At 37.5% G+C, this 19,114-nt stretch overlaps 2 protein-coding genes and 1 long non-coding RNA gene across 3 annotated transcripts; all 3 read left to right on the forward strand.

Annotated features, from left to right (window-relative positions):
* The first annotated feature begins 19 nt into the window (after positions 1-19).
* LOC112153173 lies at positions 20-3,159 on the forward strand. The gene is made up of 3 exons (XR_002920467.2): positions 20-909; positions 1,310-1,600; positions 2,228-3,159. It is a non-coding gene; the product is annotated as an uncharacterized LOC112153173 (long non-coding RNA).
* A 1,330-nt stretch (positions 3,160-4,489) lies between these two features.
* Positions 4,490-6,901, forward strand: ndufc1 (NADH:ubiquinone oxidoreductase subunit C1). Its single transcript, XM_024284212.2, has 3 exons — positions 4,490-4,628; positions 5,062-5,165; positions 6,712-6,901. The coding sequence occupies exons 1-3, from the start codon at positions 4,583-4,585 to the stop codon at positions 6,769-6,771; spliced, it is 210 nt and encodes a 69-aa protein (XP_024139980.1). The 5' UTR covers positions 4,490-4,582; the 3' UTR covers positions 6,772-6,901.
* A 1,115-nt stretch (positions 6,902-8,016) lies between these two features.
* Positions 8,017-16,281, forward strand: LOC112153013 (eukaryotic translation initiation factor 4E-1A). Its single transcript, XM_024282879.2, has 7 exons — positions 8,017-8,164; positions 9,339-9,439; positions 10,237-10,332; positions 11,520-11,583; positions 13,758-13,871; positions 14,072-14,211; positions 15,862-16,281. Exons 1-7 carry the CDS (start codon positions 8,081-8,083, stop codon positions 15,974-15,976), a joined length of 714 nt encoding a protein of 237 aa, XP_024138647.1. The 5' UTR covers positions 8,017-8,080; the 3' UTR covers positions 15,977-16,281.
* Positions 16,282-19,114: the final 2,833 nt, after the last annotated feature.

Genomic DNA, 19,114 nt, shown 5'->3' on the forward strand with positions numbered 1-19,114 from the left:
TTCACGTCAGCTCTCTTTATTTAAGTTCTCCTGTTTTCTTTCTCAGTTCTTTTCTCAGCAGATGTCAGGCAGATTTTGGCTTTAAAATGACTTTCACTGTTTTATTTTGGTGATGTTACATTTATTTTCAAGGAAGTATTTTCATTTTATTTTTTATAGTGCCGTTCTTATTTTTATTTTTATCTAACATGAAAGAGATATAATATTGTGTTTCCATTACTACCAAACTAGATTCTAAATTTGGCAAAAGCTTAGAAAGAATCTGTAATTTTCAATGTCAGGTAATCAGTTTGACAGACAGGTGAGGTGACAGACCGTGCACCGCCCGATAATAAGGCAGAAGCACCACATCTGTCTGAAAATCACTTCAAAGTTCAGTTGACAGTGTTTTAAATGTTCTAACACGGTCACGTTTAATCTCAGGAAGTACTATGATCATACTGATGATCATACTAATGATGATCATACTGATGATCATACTAATGATCATACATGGTAGTGTTTTGTGAAAACTGATTGGTGTTTTTAGGAAGGCAAACTTCGCTTTTTTGGATGTCATTGTGTATATACAATGACACACTAACATACAGTGTAAGACAATTAGACAACAGCAGAAATAGTACGCTGAGATTTGCAAAGTTAGTGATGAATTCAGTTAGCCAAAACCAAAAATAAAAGATTGGTCTTATTTTAAAACAGGAATACAGCACACAGCTCCCTGCTGAATCCATTCAGATTGTCGAAGATGGTATGGTTAGCTTGATGTGATAAAAAAAAATGTGGCAAATAAATGTATTTTTTCCATTAGCAGGATGAACAAGAAAGAAATGCCAGAAAAGAAAACGTTACGGATTCCAACCCAGAAAATGAAGGTCTGAGAGAACACCCCTCAACGGAATGAGCAATCTAGTAAGTGTTTAGGTACTGTTGTTGTTTTTATTTTTTTCGGTGCTGAACGCTCACTATGTTCAACTTGACTACACTCTGATTCCATTTAATACAAAGTAACGACTATTAAATTAGTCGTCGATTACTCGACTAATCAATTATTTTGACAGTCGATTACTCGACTAATCAATTATTTTGACAGTCGATTACTCGACTAATCGATTATTTTGACAGTCGTTTAGTCGATTAATCGCGGCAGTCCTAGTTCCAAGTAGAGCTTCAATGAGCATCAATAAGAAATGGGAGTGAAACAGAAATGTTTTAGAGCTAAGAATGCACTAAAAGCAGCAAATAAACAGAATAATATTCTGTTTTGGTAATTTCTCACCCTTGTATTGTTTCTACTGTTTCTCTCTTTCAGATCCAGACCAGGTCTGAGAGCTTCAGACTCTTTGAAACCTCAGTGGAGAGAGACTTCACCATATCCCATCTTCACCATCAGGCCAGCAGGAGCTCTTCCCTGGGTGTGGTGTGTTCGAGTCATCGTTCTGCCTTGCTGCCATGAACCACACATCTAAACCACATCGCATGCATCAGTTTCATGCACTGTCCAATCATGTCGTCACTGTTGGAGTATCAAAATCCCTTTTGGTGTTCCTGGAAATGATCCCTCCGGAAAAGAAGGAAAGCGGATCTGTCAACGCAATCCTAAGTGAGTTTTTCTTGAAATTGGGCATTTTATGCTAGAATTCTGGGAACAATAAACATGTTCAATCAGGCTACAGTATAGCAATGATTGCTATCAAAATATAAGTTCAACACTCAAAATGAATTATTGTCCAATAGCATCTAACCCAGGGGTGTCAAACTCCAGGCCTCAAGGGCTGGTGTCTTACATGTTTTCCAGCTCCTCATTGGCTAAACACACCTGATCCAGGTAATGAGCAGCAGATAAGGCAGGATTTATAGAAGACCAGCATCAGGCTGGTCCTGGAGGCCTTGAGTTTGACACCCCTGATCTAACCCATCTTTAAGTAAACCGATTTGAACTTATTTGTTAGATTTTTACTGCCCAAAGACGTAACATGCTGGATTTAAATTCCTTTAACAGCTATAGAGGTCACGTGTAATATGTCATCTTAACTGAATTCTGGCTGTTTTTAGATGCCAGAAATGATTATTTTGACTCATCGGATGACATGTAAATCAAATCTCATGGCAACATTATGCAGCTGATCTAATAAAACTATAATTTGCTTGCATCTCGAAGTATTATATTTGTTATATGCCATCTATTGTCATTTTACTCATACTAGATTTTAATGTTCTTGTTTTACAGCTTGTGTCCTGAGATGTGCCACTCCACCTGGTTGGGAAAAATTGTGGAGGTCAAGCTCAAGAAAGCGTTTGTCAGCAAATGTACGGCCAGAGCAGGTTCTAAGCAGTAGGCCACTGCTATGATCTACAGTATGTGGACTGGTTACTCTTTCATCCTTTATTTATTTTTTGTTTTTAATTTTCGTGGACCATGAGTTTTAATACAGTTCCTGCCAAGTGTGTTCTAGGATTTGGAAGCATGTAAGTTCTGTCGTTTCAAAGCCAAGTGAGATTCTTCCTTGTACCTCAGCAGTGCTGTCAGTGTGTTTGTTGTTTAGAATCTAGAAGTATTCATTATCACCACGTCGGCCACATTGAATACGCCACAGTTCATGTACTTAATGCAATTACATGAAAAAAGTTTGAAAAATTTGGATCTCCGGGTATAATATGACACAATTTTGTGAATGTATTTCTGGTTTTACCCAAAATAGTTCATTAAGAAGCCTGGTGGTCTTAACTCTTGTGCTATCCTGGATATGTTTACATTAAAAGTGGGGTCATCTGGACCCCACAAGACAGCGCGCTGAAGTTTTTTTTCCAAGGATTTTTAATCTTGTCAGTTGTCCGTGGCTGACATAAGATCCTGTCCACATTTGTTATGGGAGAGATCACACATCAATGTAATGGTAGGGTCATCTTGACCCCATAAGAGAGCACAAGGGTTAAAGTACCTTTAAATTATTAAAAAAAATAGTTTTGTTAAAACCGACTTTTCAACAAGGGGGTTAGTAAACAATGTCAGAGCTTGTATTTAATTTATTGTTGTATCTCATTTATGTTTTATATTTCTGTATTTTGTTTAAAAAATGTAAAGAGTCTAATGCTATTATCCCAATACAAATGTTGTACTGATGGTGCTGGTCAAATCCCAAATAAAATGTAACATTTACATATTTAGTGTTGCGTTTACTGTTTCTCAAATCGTTCTCATTAATGGCTTTGGTGAGACATTCAAGAGAAATGAAAGAGACATGAAACAGACAATAATGAGATCTCTTTTAGAGCTAATCTTTCTCAGATTTGTCTCATCCTTTTCTCCTTAATCCTTCTTTAAAATAGCTGAGACAGTTTAGATCAGAGGGAGACTATTATGAGATCTCTTTTGTTTCTCCCACTTCTTAAGTCTTGTTCAAAAAGCTTATCTCAATTCAAGCTCATTTGTCTCGTTGATGTCTTTGCTTAACTCTTGCTCCTAAGGGTCCCTTAGGAGCAAGATTTGAGACACAAATCATCACAGAATGATACAAAGATGAGATGCTCAAACTGATCTCAGGAGACGAGCTTGAGCCACATTTGAGCAACAGATTTTTCCTATGGGAAAGAACAAAAAATGTTTTCGCATTACCACAAGAGGGAAGTTTTAGTTCATCATACATTGTTCTTATTTTTGGTTCCTTGAGGAGCTTCAGAAATTCTAAATATAGTTTGAATTTGTGGTCAATATTCTACATTTTGGAGGAGTCTTTAAACATTTATATTTGTGACAAAGGATTACTTTTATAGGATGACATTTCTTCTCATTTATTTTCTAATATGATGTCAAATATGATGGGCTTTGATGGAAATGTTATGGGAAAATCTCTCCCTGCCAATTACAGTATGTGGTTCTTCCTAAAATATTTGTATTTGGGACAAAAATAAAATAAATTAAGAGCTGTGTGGTTTCTATTTATTTTTCACAGAATGCACACGTCACATACTATCATTCATATTAAACCATAATCTTAAAGATAGATACATATAATTTAGTATTTCACAATGAGTTTCTTTACATTAAGAATAAATAGGAATTTTATATATCAAATTCTAAATATATTTAGTTTATCTTGATCAAATTTATGTAAAATGTTATTTTTATTAGATTTATGACATACATATTTCACTTTGAGATCCTTGTTATTATTGATATTAATTAGATTCGATTTTTTAATCTAACATTTAAACATTTCATGATTCCTTTGTAAAACATAACATCTTATTATAACTTTATTTACAATCCCCAGTATGTTGTGTTTCTTTTTTGTTCCATGTCTTCAGTTTTGAAAATAAAGTTATTAAAACTAAATAAATAAATAAATGACACAATGGGCTACCCCATCACCCAGCTGCCGCAAATCGTGTTAAAACTGTCAACCAGCGCGAGTAATAAAGTTTTAGAAAAAAATGGTGCAAAAGGAAGTCACGTAATACATGTGCGCGTGATTAGGGCGTGGTTAGGGAAAGGGGATCGGGTACTGGATCGGCGCTCTGTAAGTCGGGCCTGCAGGTGATGTAATCGATTCTGTGCAGCGGATTGAACGGTTGTTCAGCAACGATGACTTTGTCCCGGTTATTGTCACGGGTTGGATTCGTTAGCAGAGGTAAGACTTGTAACCACAGAGTACCAGCGGGAGCGGGGTGCGCGTGCCTGCGGTTTGAATATTTACATTGAAGCGCTTCCGTTCAACCTGACCTTAGCTTAGCCTAGCTTAGCATGTGGGAGCGCTGTCTGTGGATTCTGGGCTAAAACAGCTCAGATTAGCGCCTTTAAACTCCGCACACGTTTCTGAAACCGCAGCTTTTAAGATTGAGGATTTCACCTGACGAGTTTCTAGTTCTGGGTTCTTCAGAAACACCCTCACCCAGATCAGAACCGGGTCAGAACTGATCAGGGATATGACTGACAGGTGTCTGTGGAGCACTGAGGCTCAGCAGTAAACTCTGCAACCTTATAAACAAACGCTAAATCAATGTTATGTTTAGGAGAAAAACCTTTAATGTCTTCTGTCTGCTACTCCCTGATTCTGATCTCAGTTGGATCCAGATCTGCGTTCACAAGCTCTAAGACTGACACCAGGAACCCCAACTGGTTGCGGGTGGGCCTGGCCTTCGGGAGCTCCGCCCTCCTCTGGGCTTTGGTAAGTTCAAGCCTCACAGCTGATCAATGAGCCCAGGGTACTGTCTGCATCATTTTTCAGAAGTGTCTCCTGGATGAAGTGTTCACACGTGCATGGTCCAGTAATCCAGTGAATCATTCACGTGTACATGAGGTGCTGTGTAGTGCAGGGATCTGGTGGACTGCAGCTCACCATGCCCCATGCTGTGCTTACCATCCGGCCCAGATTTACAGATCTCTGGTGTTCAGAAGCCGACGGATGCTCTGGATTGAGGGTGTGCTTGTGAGCAGCTGAGATGGAAGTCATTGTTGTATGGGAAGAAATAAGTATCACCCTGATTTATGCGTACGTAATTCCTGATTTGTGTATAACTTCGGATTTGTGTGTGAATAGTTCTTGATTTGTAACTCATCTAATGCATTTTGTGCATGAGTACAAAAATTATAAAAATGTAAAAGAATACACACAAAATCAGTTATGCAAAAATCTGTGGTGAGACTCTTTTCACATCTAAAGGTACATTCACACCAAACGCGATTCGTGCAGCAGAGGCGGCCAGCTGCAAAGTTAATCAATGGTACAGGTGCGCTCTGAGGCAAATTTAAGTCCCTCGGTTCAATTTGAGCGACTGGCGCCAACAGTTCGATTTGAGCAATGAGGCACAAATTGTAAATATTGTAAACACCAGAAGACAGACAGGTCGCTGCATCTCATCTGCCAATCAGGAACTCAGCTTAGGGCACATGACTATTTCAGTGACTCAATCAGCGGGTAGAATACCAGTCCAAAGCGAGCAAGTGTGTTTCTTCATAATGCACAAATCAAGTATACACACACACAAATCCTAAGTTACGCACAAATCACTTATTTTTCTCCATATTCTTGGGGCTTCTTCTCCAGGAGTGAGATTATTTCAGCTCATGAAAGATCAGGAGAAAATGTGGAGACCTGGGATCTTTATGGTGTCCACACGCTCCACCACATCTCCAATATACATTCATTTATTTTATAAAGAAAACTGGGTAAATTATATATATTCACACTTTAACTCTGTAGTAAAATTGTGAGCTTCTTCCCTGCAGATCCAGAGGCTCAACTTGCTTCAGCTGCATTCCATCCATGAGCTCCGTTTATGGATTCACTGAGCAGCTGTACTTTCATATTTTCCAAACATACCGAAAGGTTTTCTGAATCTTTGATTCCTAACAATCCTATCATCTGTAGATGATCTCTCCTGTGATGATCAGAGATCCTCTTTTGTCCCAGTGAAACCAGTCTGGAAGTCACATTCTTCTGTGCCGTAGAGCAGGGGTGTCAAATTAAATCGAAAACTAAATTTTTTAAAACTTTAAAACTGTAACTTGTTAACATTATTATGAACTAGATATATAGTAATAGATATTTAGTAAAATATACAGTAAAAAACTGCTGGTTTAAATTGGGTTTGGTGCCTCCTGTGGTCATACGAGGAACTGCAACATTTCCAGTTTGACTTTTGAAAAGAATTTGTGAGTTTGGTTTGAAACCCGCCGTTTTCTGTGACTAACATGAAGCTTGTTGTTCACAGCTTTTCAAGCAGCACAGCACAGACGTGCACGAGTACAAAGTGAGGAATGGTCTTCAGTAGAGCAGCACGCCGCCGGCAGCAGGGGAGGATGAGGATGCCGTCATCCATGGACGCTCTGCTTCCACCTGGACTGTCTCTTTGTTCTCATGTCTCCCTCTGTCATTTAAAATAAATGTTTCTTGTATCATAAGATGGACTCGTTTTTAATATGCAGCGCCTCCTGAAGCAGACCTGCAGAGTCTCTCCTCTTTTTTCAGTTTTTTAGGCTAATTTGGAATTTAACTAATATTTTAGCTGGCTATCAACTTCAGTGTATTTAGCTATCAATTTCAGCATCTCCCGCAGTCAAATTCAGCTTACAGCATTCACACTAGCATTATCACAGGTTATGCTATATATCTAGTTTTTATTTAGTTTAAGCTAATGATGGTTAAGATGTGTGCTTTACATCCAGTTTGCACATGACCCGATTTGTCGACTAATTGGAAGAAATCTGATTAGTCGACTATTAAAATAATCGGTGGCAGCACTAATTGAGACGTGCAGCCAGTACTATCCATACCTTAGAGCAGTTCTCAAACATTTTTTTCTTGTTCCCCTTTGGGGGGAGTACAAATGTTCATCCCCCCCGACTGGGACAAAACTGTGACAAAATAAGTAAAAAAAAATTTTTTGATTTGTCGTGATTTTGGCTTTGTGTTTGTAGTTCTTTAACAGATACAATCTATTTTGTGCATCAGTACAAAAATTATGAAATTAAAAAAAAATACAATTTACACATGCACACAATAAAATTACAACAACATGAAACTAAATGACACAAATCTTTAAAAATTACAAACAAATCTCTTGTTACGCACACACAAAACTGCACAAATCAGATGTGAGACTTTTTTTTTTTACGTCTCAGAACATTATAACATTAAGTGATGCTTTTAAATGTTGCTAGAATTAGAGATTTTCATTATTATTGTCTCAATGAAAATAAGTACAATATCATGAAGTTCAGGTGGCCTGAGAGTCAGTTCAGAGAAAACTTTTAGTTGCATTGAATAGAGTTAAATAAGAAGATCTAATAAGAAAATAAATAACAGCCTGATGAGTGAATTATTGAATGAATGAATTCTTACTTGTTTGGATTAGTATGAACCAATCAGAGTCTAACAAATGGGTCAGTATTATTTCCTTTAAAAAGTTGCAGTAGTTTGGTTGGTGTTGCATCAAATACTGTTACATATTCTTCAATTTTAACGGAAAAAAATACATGTTAATAAATAGCCATACGAATTGAAAAGTTATCCAATCAAAATGTCACAAACGAAATCTGTCGAAGTTTCTCGTTTTCTGCTTTGTCATCAATCTTCTGCGCATGCGTATTGACGAGCCGCAATTAGCTAATTTAGCGGACGCAAAATCTCTGCGTGAATTCCAGAAGATGGCGACCGCCGTAGTGGTAAGCATTGATTTTTCTCAGCTGAATTGTTTGATAGAAACATTTTCCTCAGCCGCAACTTCATACGCGGACGATACCCAATAAATTGGCGACACTTTTGGTGGAGTTACGAGGATTTTCGACCCTTTAACTTCGGGAAAGTTAGACGGATTCGTAACTTAAATGACGCAACGTCATGTCTTAATCAAAAATATTTAAATATTTTTTATTCTGTGCGTTCACAAAAACATTGGTCACGACCATTGACATGTATATATTTATCCCGACACACCGCCGCTGTTGCATCTAATTTCACCTCCTGCTGAACCTGTCACGCTCCTCCGCGGGAGCGCGCAAAGTACGAGCATGACTTCCAAGTTAGGATTTTTACGGTCAATTACCGCCTAAACTCGATTAATTTTACTATGATTCTGTTTTAATAATACATGAAAGGTATGAGGTTTTAGCTAAGACGTCTGCTTATACCAGAAGAGAGAAATATTTACATATTTTCTGTTTACAGTCTAAAAACACTTGTCATTTTGGAGCAGTTTAGCATTTTAAACTCATGCAAAGAGAGAAAACAACTTACTTTGTTTTAGTAATGTGATTTTAAAATCATAAATAAACAATGGCACATTTAGCTGTTTTTGCCTATGAACTTTTTTGCCTATTATATTCATAATTAAATGCCCCACTTAGAATGAATCGGTCCCAGCTTGATTGTGTAGGGTCCTAAGTTTTTTTTATTTATTTTTTTTGCATTCCCATGATGAAACTTATAACTATGAAATAGTATAATATTGCCAAATGTAAAAAATGATCATCATAGATCAAAATATTACTTGTTCTTGGTCGCTAGTGTCCAGCAGACTCTTCCTCTGTCCAGGAGAAAGCTCCGCCTTGTTTCTCTGATTCTGTGAGTGGGACGGATATGGAAATCCCCGTCTGACTAGATCTGAACGAATTTGATCTGATCTACCAATGTTTTGAAATTCCAGTATAAAAATCTCCTCCGTGAAGTCAGATCAGAGGATTTGATAATCCTGATTGCTGTAATCCTGATCCAAAGTTTAGAAATATCAGGCCTAATCTATGATTTGGGTAACTTCAAACCCCTGTTGTCCTTTTAGTCAATTTATTGCACTAGAAGCAATTATTTTTTTTTATTTTTTTGTTTCGTTTTCCTTTATAGGTGTCCACTTCTATTCCTGGAAACCTTGAGGAAAAAAGTGAAATAAGCAATGGAAAGATGGGGAATCCTCAAGCTTATCTCAAACATCCCTTACAGAACAGGTAAGACCTTCCACCCCAAAGCCGCTATCCTGCAGCCCTGATGCAAAGAGACAACTGAGCTCCATCTTTTTACACTTTCAAATCTGACTCAAAGTTGATTGGATCATCTCTTTTCAGCCGTTCTGCAACCGAAAACTCTGAATTTGCAAATGTTGAGTCAATGAACTCAGAGTTCAGCTTTGAACTCTGAATTTGTTGAACCTGTTTCTTGAAACAGGCCCCTGGTGGACTGGTTTGAACATACGGTGGCCCTGAAATGCAAATCACATCAACAAATCACTCAACATCACGGATCGGATGATGATCATTTCAACTGAAAGATACCATATCTGACACAAAGTGATTCTGCAGATCATCATCCAATCAGTGATGTCCCAAAGTACCTTTTCCAGTTTCTCATTGTGTTTTATTTGTCTAACATTTCATTTTATTTTATGGAAATGTATATGTATTTTGTTTTCTGAAATGTTTTACTTTTTGGTTTCTATAAAACGTAACATTTTATATATATATTTGTTTTGGGTTTTTAATTGTGGTTAGGATCTTTACCTTGTTTTGGTGTCATGTTACGTGATGTGATTTGCACTTCTGTGCACCGTAAAAACAGGTTTGGAGCATTTCTTTAGAGATTTGTGCCAATTTTTTAAAATTAAAGTCCTAATCACATTGAGAAACTCTATTCTTTGAATTACTTTTGAAAAAACTAATTTTTCCTGTACAGTACGTATGTAATCCATTTATCAGGTCATGCCCCCCAGAGTAAAACTGCAAAATAAAGAACGTGTTTGCTTTTGCAGGTGGACTCTTTGGTTTTTCAAGAATGACAAAAGCAAAACCTGGCAGGCCAACCTTCGCCTCATCTCTACATTTGACACAGTTGAGGATTTCTGGGCGTGAGTACAACTTTATAGCTTGCAGTGTTGCTGGATGTTAAACTACAAACACACCATGCATGTGTGGCCAGGAACGCACTAAACAGGCATTCCTAAAAGTGGGGATGTCTTATTTCTGCGTGGAGTTTTGTCATGCAAAAAAAGTAATAGAAATCCACTGAAAGCTCTTTAGTCTTTCCATGTTGGAGAGTTTGGAGTCTGACTGATGGAGGATTCTTCTTCTAATATTTTCCAGCAGGCTGTACACTAATGTGTGTAATGCTGCCCCCCACAGGTGTTAGTAAAAGTGACCTAAATCTTAAAATACAAACAACTGTACAGGGGAATAGGAGTAGTGCTCTCCTAATCAACAAATCAGAAAAGCATAATGGCAGAAAGCATTGAAAAGACAAGGTGGAAATGTTTAAATCACTGAGCTGACGGATGATTCTGTGGATAGGTGTCTTTTCTACAGGTGATCAGATCAAACAGGTGTCTTCAATTCAGGTGACAGGTTGGTTAGGTGAGTCTAACTGATCTGTGTCAGACCTCTTAAAGGGGCCATACCAAGTTTTTCAGAGTAAATTATATCCATATACATGATCATTAAGAACGCTGAAAAACAAATAATTTATTAAATATTAGTTATTTTTGCAGACTCTTTTCATCGTAAAACGACTTGATCTCTGTGGGTCCGCCTTTCATTTCATGACGACAACATGTCACCCATGAAAAAAACATACTTTTTTTTTTTAATAATTGATGCACATAAAGTGCAGCTCAGGTGTTTATCCTCAAAATTTGGCACTGACAGAATGGTGATGGCTAATGGGTTCATTTTGTGGTAAAATTCAGTCAAAAAATATGGACAACACCAGAAGAACATTTCAAGATTTATTGATATGATGAGAATGTTGTTCTTATCAGCACTGTCTGTGAATGTTTCTGTTCTCTCTAAAGCATCATTCATCTCATCAGAAATTCTCTTTATGTGTACCTTTCTGCCATCGCTCAATGATCCATGTTCAAACCAGTTCTTCTAATTCGTCCCTCATGTGTTCTATCAGGAAATAGTCTGCTCCCTTTCTTCACCAGGAAATAGTCTGCTCCTTTTCTCCTGCAGTCTAACAAATATCACCATTCTGATACGTTCAGGACCCATGGATGTTCATGTATTGTAAAGCTCTACTCGCATGTCTTCCTTTTAGGTTATACAATCATATTCAACTGTCAAGTAACTTGATGTCTGGCTGTGACTACTCTCTGTTTAAGGTAGGACATTTCAGTTTACTGCGACATTAAGTTTGGCCTTCATGTGTAAAGTTGATGGATGTTCTCTTAATTCTTAGTGAAGATCTGTCATTGCATGTTTACAGTTTGAATGATGTTACACTTGGAAAGGTTGAGTCTAGCTGATACTTTATTTTGAATCTGATGGGTTTATTTTGATCAAATAGAGAGATTTAAAACAATCAGGTTAAGATCGTGGTAGTAAAGCAATCTGTACATTCTTACCTTTTACCTGGTAATGAGAAGGACCTCTGGTCACATGCAAGATGGTGCCAGAAACAATCTCTAGCCGAAAGTGGAAATTTTGCAACTTTTGCCGGTTGCGTAAGCAGAAATGTCCTAAATTTTACTTTGAAAACTTTTCAGAACTATTAGCTTTTAAATGCGAATAAACTGAAACTGTCTAGCTAGCAGTTTATTGTGCAAGAGGTGCTTCAAATGGGACAGAGAACGTTATGTGTTTTAGTCAATATTAACAAGTGTTCAAATTTGTATTTGTATTTCTACACCTGTTTACTTCCGTAGAAAAAGCCACAAAAATGCAGCTTTTTCTTTATAAATCAAAGGCAAGGCAAGTTTATTTGTATAGCACATTTCATGTACAGAGACAATTCAAAGTGCTTTACATAAAACATTAAAAGAAACAATCAAAATAAATAGTAAAAAAGTGATCATTAAAATAAAATTAAAAGACAGTAAAAAGATTTTAATTTAAAACAAGCATAGATAAACAGTGCAAAGTATTGATTATAGTTTCCAGAAATTATTCAATTCACAAGAACCGGGGTCGATTTGATTCAATTTTTTTTTAATTCTTTCGATTCTTAAATTCAATTCAATTTTGAGTTTACACATTTATACAAATTTGATTAGAAATACATTAGAAATCTATTTGTTTTGAATATATTTATATTCAATAATAATTATATATGTCTTATCCAGTTCACATACTGTAAATGTATTAATGAAATAATGAGATTGTTAATATCATCCAGAGTTACATGGATTCTCTAAAGGAGAAGTTCTAACTAAAATGTTCAGATCATTAACATTGTAAACATTGTTCTGCTTCTCCTGGAGGACGTTTCAGTTTGGACACTAGGTGGCGATCGTGTTATAGCATTACACTTTATTACAGAAGAGAAAGAAAGTATGAGCAAAAAAACAGTTTTAGACCACAAATGGTTACTTTAAAAAATATTAAGAGTTTGGAAAATTCATTCCTGTGTGTATAGATGTTCATTTAGTCAGCAATGTATGTTTTTCGACCGAGCGTTAGTATTAGCTGTCCTATGGGAGATTTCATTAAACTTTAGTTTTATGTGCTAAATCGATCCATGTTTTTATGAATCAGTTATTGATTTGCTGAGCTTAAATCGATTTTATCAACCCGGCCCAAGTGAATCAGCTGATCATGTAAGCAGTAATGATATGTCAAAGTGAAAAAGGTCAAAAGCTTAAAACCGGGCTCCAATCGGGCTTGAAGTGAGGACTTCCTGCCAATGATTTCGGCCGCCTTTTTTTTTTTTTTTCTCTGCGGCCAGCTCCAGCAGGGGGATGGACTTTGGGCTATTAATATTCTAGCGCCATATTTTTTCTCTGTGGCCAGATTCTCTCGGGTAATGACTAGGAATGTAACGGATCACAAAACACACGGGTCGGATCATGTCACATTTTGGGTCAAGGTTCGGATCATATTTTCGGATCAGTAAAAGTAAAAAAATAAACGGGAGAAAACAACAAGATAAAAGCCTAAAATTACTTTTTTGAAAAACTTTAAAACACATATTTGAGAAAACATATAAAGTACTTCATCCGCGGTACATGTGTGGTCCGAACCGTGGCTAGTGATCATACGGATCACTGTCATTACCCTATTATTGACAGATTTTATCATTTAGTTTTGAGACTCAGCAAAAATGGAACTGCATTTCTCAGGGCAAACATTTGATGAATATGTTGAGAGAAGTGTTTTGTTGTGAAAGAAACTGTAAGATTCTCTTCACTACAGACATTTCCCTAAAGCCTCTTGTTCTGGGCGGAACAGCTTTAAGCTTTAGAACATCTTGCTTTGGTTTACTTTTTCCTCACATATGTATGTAGGCGTTGTACATGAATGTTTTTTGCATTGTCAGCATGAAGTTTTTCTCCAACAGGATGGGATTGAACCCATGTGGGAGGATGAAAGGAACCGCCGCGGGGGCCGCTGGCTCATCACTCTGTCCAAACAGCAACGGAAAATGGATCTGGACCGATTCTGGTTGGAGACGGTACGACCAGGCATCACCAGGGGTTTTCATTTCTAAGTTGCACTAAAGCCAATCAGAAATGCATAAGAATAGTACATTCAATGGGAAAAGTTGCTGCCCTTACTAGAAACCGCTCATTGTCATTCATAGTTTCTGTGTTCACCGTCTGTCAGGCCTCACTGGTAAAATGATGAGTCCTGATTCCCTCTTTGTGCTCTCAGCTTTTGTGTCTTGTGGGGGAAGCCTTTGATGATCACAGCGACGATGTTTGTGGAGCCGTCATCAACATCAGAGCCAAAGGAGATAAAATAGCAATCTGGACCACAAACTGTGAAAACAAAGAGGCCATCACACAGATTGGGTGAGCTGAACTCAAGAATTCTGATGAAAATGAAGGAAATGTTCTGTGCACTCCACAGTTAGAAAGTCACTTTTAAATGTTTAGTTTCCATAGAAAAAACACACAAACGATCAACAGAAAATAGTAGTGAACACATTTCACACACCAAGTTGGGTGACAAATATTGGAGCTTAGATTGACAGACTTAAGTCTCCCTCTGGTTGAGCTGGGTCCATAAAAAGACTGAAGAAGACCTCAGTCTGTGTCCACAACACCTCCTGGGTTCTCAATGTCCAGTTTCTGTCTTATTTTGTTTTTTTTTATTCTCCTGCTGAAATCCAACATCTTGAAAAAACTCTTGGCTCTTCATATCATTTAGGACCTCAAAGGAGGATTTGTTTGGTTGCTGTGTGAAGTCATGATATCCGTCTGGTCTTGAGCTTGCTTGATGTAAATCAGGGGTGTCGAACTCAATCGCACGAGGGGTCAAAATCCAAAACACACCTCAGATTGCAGACTGAACAGGATAAACATTTATTGAACACTTTAAGACAAAATTTTTAAAACTTTAAAAACTTAACTTTCTAACATAATTATGAACTAGATGCATCATTAGCTGCAATAATGCTAGTGTGAATGCTATGAGCTGAATTTAACCGCTGAAGATGCTAGTGCTGATAGCTGAAATGACTGAAGCTGATAGCCAGCTAAAATATTAGCTAATTGCTAAATTAGCCGAAAAAAGCCTAACTCAGCCAAAACAGCTAGCATGTAAATATTAACCTAACCGCAAAACAGCCTAAAGATCTAATAAGAAAAGCCTAAATTAGCCAAAACAGCGAGTATGAAGCTGAACTATTGGCTAAACTCCAAAATAGCCTAAAGAATCTTAGTAAATACCAAAGTAGCTCTGCAGCAGCGTCACCGAAATACTCCTTTTATCTCGACAAAAAGGAATAAATGTAAGTAAATCTAAAAGGACCGCTGACAGAATCAAATGTTGGAATGGTTCTCCCTCAATGACTTGTACAATTCTCCGCCGTTATTAAAGTAGAAGCTGTTTACATCCCGCGGTCTCGTGGTAGAGGCGTGGAAAGAGGCGGACACTCACAATAAACTCACTCCAGATTGATGACAGTACTTCCTGTAGATTCATGACTCAGCTATGACTCACAGAGACTCAGACCAAGATGGGTTGCAGACGTTTGCAATATGTCGATAGCCGTTTCAGGAATTGACGGTGAAAGCGGTGGGCTACTTTCACGAGGAGAGGAGGTAATGCATTTCCAATGGGGGGCCTCATGGCTCGAGAAGTCCAGTATTTTTACAGTCAATGCTCATGTCTCAAAAGAAAAGCAAACATGTAGTAACAGTTCCTTTGTATTCATGTTGTAATGAATTCCAGTGATTCTGGTTGATCTGTGACTTTTTGTTTTTTATCAATTGAAATGCTTTTCTCCAGATATTAAGATGTTTTAACATTTTTCCTATTTGCAAATGGAAAAACTTTCAATGGAAATCTTTTGTAAAAGCTCTGTGGTTTCCTGCAGTTCAGCTGTACAGTTGTAATTTTAATAAGGATTATGGAAAGATTACTTTGTAGTGTAAAATTAGCTTAATCCGATGTTTTCACTATTCATCCCCTTACTTACATTTCCTTTTCTTCCCTAGTCGGGTGTATAAGGAGAGGCTTGGCGTTCCACCCAAAGTGATCATCGGTTACCAGTCGCACGCGGACACGGCTACAAAGAGCAGCTCCACAACCAAAAACAAGTTTGTTGCCTAAAGATCTTTGGCTTCATCTTCAAGGGGGATTTTCAGCCTTTTTTTCCCTTCAGAGTAACTAAAAGTTTACCTATCAGAAACTTTTTAGAAATGGAGCAAAGCTCGCCTTTACTTTGTCAGAACATTTGTTGCACTTAAAAAATAGTAAATATAAAATCCCCATGTTAACTTGATTTTTTGAATATAAATGTATGCAGGTTTTTGCAGTTGAATGTATCCAACATTCATTTGCGTTCCAGTGATGATCTGAGTTTTTACCTTTAAGTTGTTTATGGAGAATTACTTAATAAAGGTACATGCAGAAATTCCTGCACATTGTTTCATTGATCAAATTGTTCACTAAAAACTGAATATTTCTGTCTTTCTGGACCTTTTTGTGCTTTTTCAACATATAGAGTCTCAGGTTGTTTTGACTCAATCTGGAATCATCATTAGCTTCACTAACTTGTGACCTTTCTGAACTCCTCTTATGGAGCTCTCCTGCTCAGGAAATCAGTTTGTTTAGTGAAAACAGTTTTAGTCCTGGTTCTTTCCTGCTTAAGTTGTTTTGAGGGTTTTCCAAGCCCTTCTTCAGCCACGTTGGTGATTTAATTAGTTTGTGTGAGCGTGTTTATTTCCAGCATCAGCAGACATCTTCTCTTCAGTTCCTCTGCCACATAGTGGTTATCAGCTGTCATCATCTTTTCTTTTTCTGCTGCACCATGGGAAATAAGGGCACAGCTGACTGCGATTCTTATCAGTGAGGTGAGGCGGAGCTTCTTGTGGTCACACTTTTTATTTGGTTCGGTGGAAACTCTCCGCCCTCTGACTGCAACAGTACAGCAGATAATGGACCCTTTTCACGGTGATGTCAGACAAAATGGTGACAGGGCTGAAAATGCGGATGGTTACTTCAGGTGTTCAGGTTTAGGACGACACAGCTGAACGCAGCTTTGGAGCTGACTCGGAGCAGCTCCGCTCAGCTACAAAAGCCACGCCCCCTCAGAGGAGATACTGCAGACGGAGGCTTCAGATCAACATGAAAAATATCTTTAAGACATTTAGGTTTTGGGATTTTGGTTAAAAACTTCATAATCATAATTAAAACACTACTTGGAACATTTTTTTTAAATCATAGAGGGACTTTAAACGGCGTTCAGCAGTCAGCTTTGTCGTTCTAAGCCATAGACATAATATATAAAGCGGAAGTCGCTCTGCACACTCGCTGTTTTGTTTGACGTCTCATGAAAAGGGTCTAAAAAGCTGCAGAACGAACAGATTGTTTGTGTGTATTCTGTGTGAGGTACTGCTAGTTTTGTGGGTGAAGTAAAAAACAATGTGTTGCTGCTAGCTGGTTGTCTTTGTGTTCAGTTGAATTTCTTAGCCAGAGTTCTGCTGACCGGTAAAATCTCCAGATTGCCTCCTAATGGATCTTCATCCCAGTTTGTCCTTCTGTTCCTCCTGGTTCAATCACGCACGTCCAAGAACACGGTAAATGCTATATCTGCCCCTCCAGATCCTTTTATTCTACTGTTATCAACGGCCTGATGTCATCTTGCTAAAATATTGAAGCAAAGCTATAGAGGCTGATAGATCAGTTAGTACAACTTCTGGATTTCTTTTATTAAAACTCTGTGTTTGAACCTTGAGGGTATCATCTTCTCACTCATGATGCAGAAAGAAAGAAACATAACAGAATAAAATAAAAACAGGATAAACAGAGTAAAACAGCTAGACAACAAAACACACACACTTAAACCCTGACCCCCCCCCAAAAAACGATATCCCACAATTCCTTGAGCTGCCAAATCTGACAGCTGGCCCAATGTGTCTCTGACCATCACTATAAAATTATCTACCAATCCCATCATACAGTTCGTCGGCTGCCCGTGTTGCCAGAATAGGTAATTTCCTTCCCAAGTGGGCGTTTTAGATTCTACATTTTTGGGGAAAAATATCTTTGTGTTGGTGGACATAATTTGACATAAAGCTGCACTGAAAAGACAGATGCTGATGAAGGCAGGACAACAGCCTCACCTTTTGATTTACTAATAAACAATAGATCATTTGTTTATGAACGAATAGAGGTTTCTAGGATGTTTTTTGCTGTTGGTGTTGCATAAAATTAGCAAAACTAAAAAGGTATAGTTTAATGTTTTATTAAAACCTAAAATACATATTTTCCCAATAACATGTTTTTAAAATTCAAATCACTCTGAGACATTGCCCAAGGAAACACAGAGGACCTCACACACCAAACAGAAATGAACCTGGTATAAAAAACAATGCAAGGAGTCCAGCTCTGATACAATGAGTCGAGAACAAAAAAAAAAAATATTTGTTTTTGTTAAAAAGCACAAATTTTATTTTTATTTCCATTTTTTGTTTGTTTTGTTCAGCTGCATGTTCATATATGTATAGTTTTGACACAATGCATTTAATGGAGGGCAAATCTTTTGGGATATTTATAAGTTTTTTTAATAAAATGAAATAAAAGTAAAGAAATTAGAAGCTTTATTCTTCGAACATTTACCTTATTTCTAATTTGCATAATTTTGAAAGAATATATTATTGTAGAGAGCAAACTATTAAAAGGTATTTAAGGTTTAAGTTGATTTATTCTGTAGAAATATTCCAGTTTTTGTCACATTTATGTTAAAGTTACGTTTTTAAAGTTTTAATACTTTAGTTTGTTCAATAAAAGTTTCTTGTTCAACCTGCGACCTAAGATGTGTTTTGGGTTTTGGCCCCCTGTGCGGGTGAGTTCAACACTCCTGGTCAATGGTGTTCACACTGGACAAGCAGGAAAAACCTTCTTCTGTTTCTTTTTCTACTGTTGCACTAGCACACGTCTGCCCCCTACAGTTGGAAGAGACTTGGTGCGGACTGTCAAAGTGGTGCTAATCCCAGGCTTTTTCTTTCACATCTCTATTCCAACATGGGAAAGACTTTAGTGTCATAAAATTCCAGCCGGGCACAAACCAGTTTACTTATTTTCTGCTTCATGATCAATATTCAAACGGTTTGCACTTTTGTGAATGAAAAGAGTCGCCGACCATACATCATGACAAACTCTGTGTCTCCCACGTTAAATGACCACCAATGTTGTATGTGGGGCCCAGAATCGGTCTTAGAAACACTGAGTTTAGAACATGAAATA

This window comes from Oryzias melastigma, linkage group LG10, assembly GCF_002922805.2.
Source record: "Oryzias melastigma strain HK-1 linkage group LG10, ASM292280v2, whole genome shotgun sequence".
Lineage (NCBI taxonomy): Eukaryota > Metazoa > Chordata > Actinopteri > Beloniformes > Adrianichthyidae > Oryzias > Oryzias melastigma.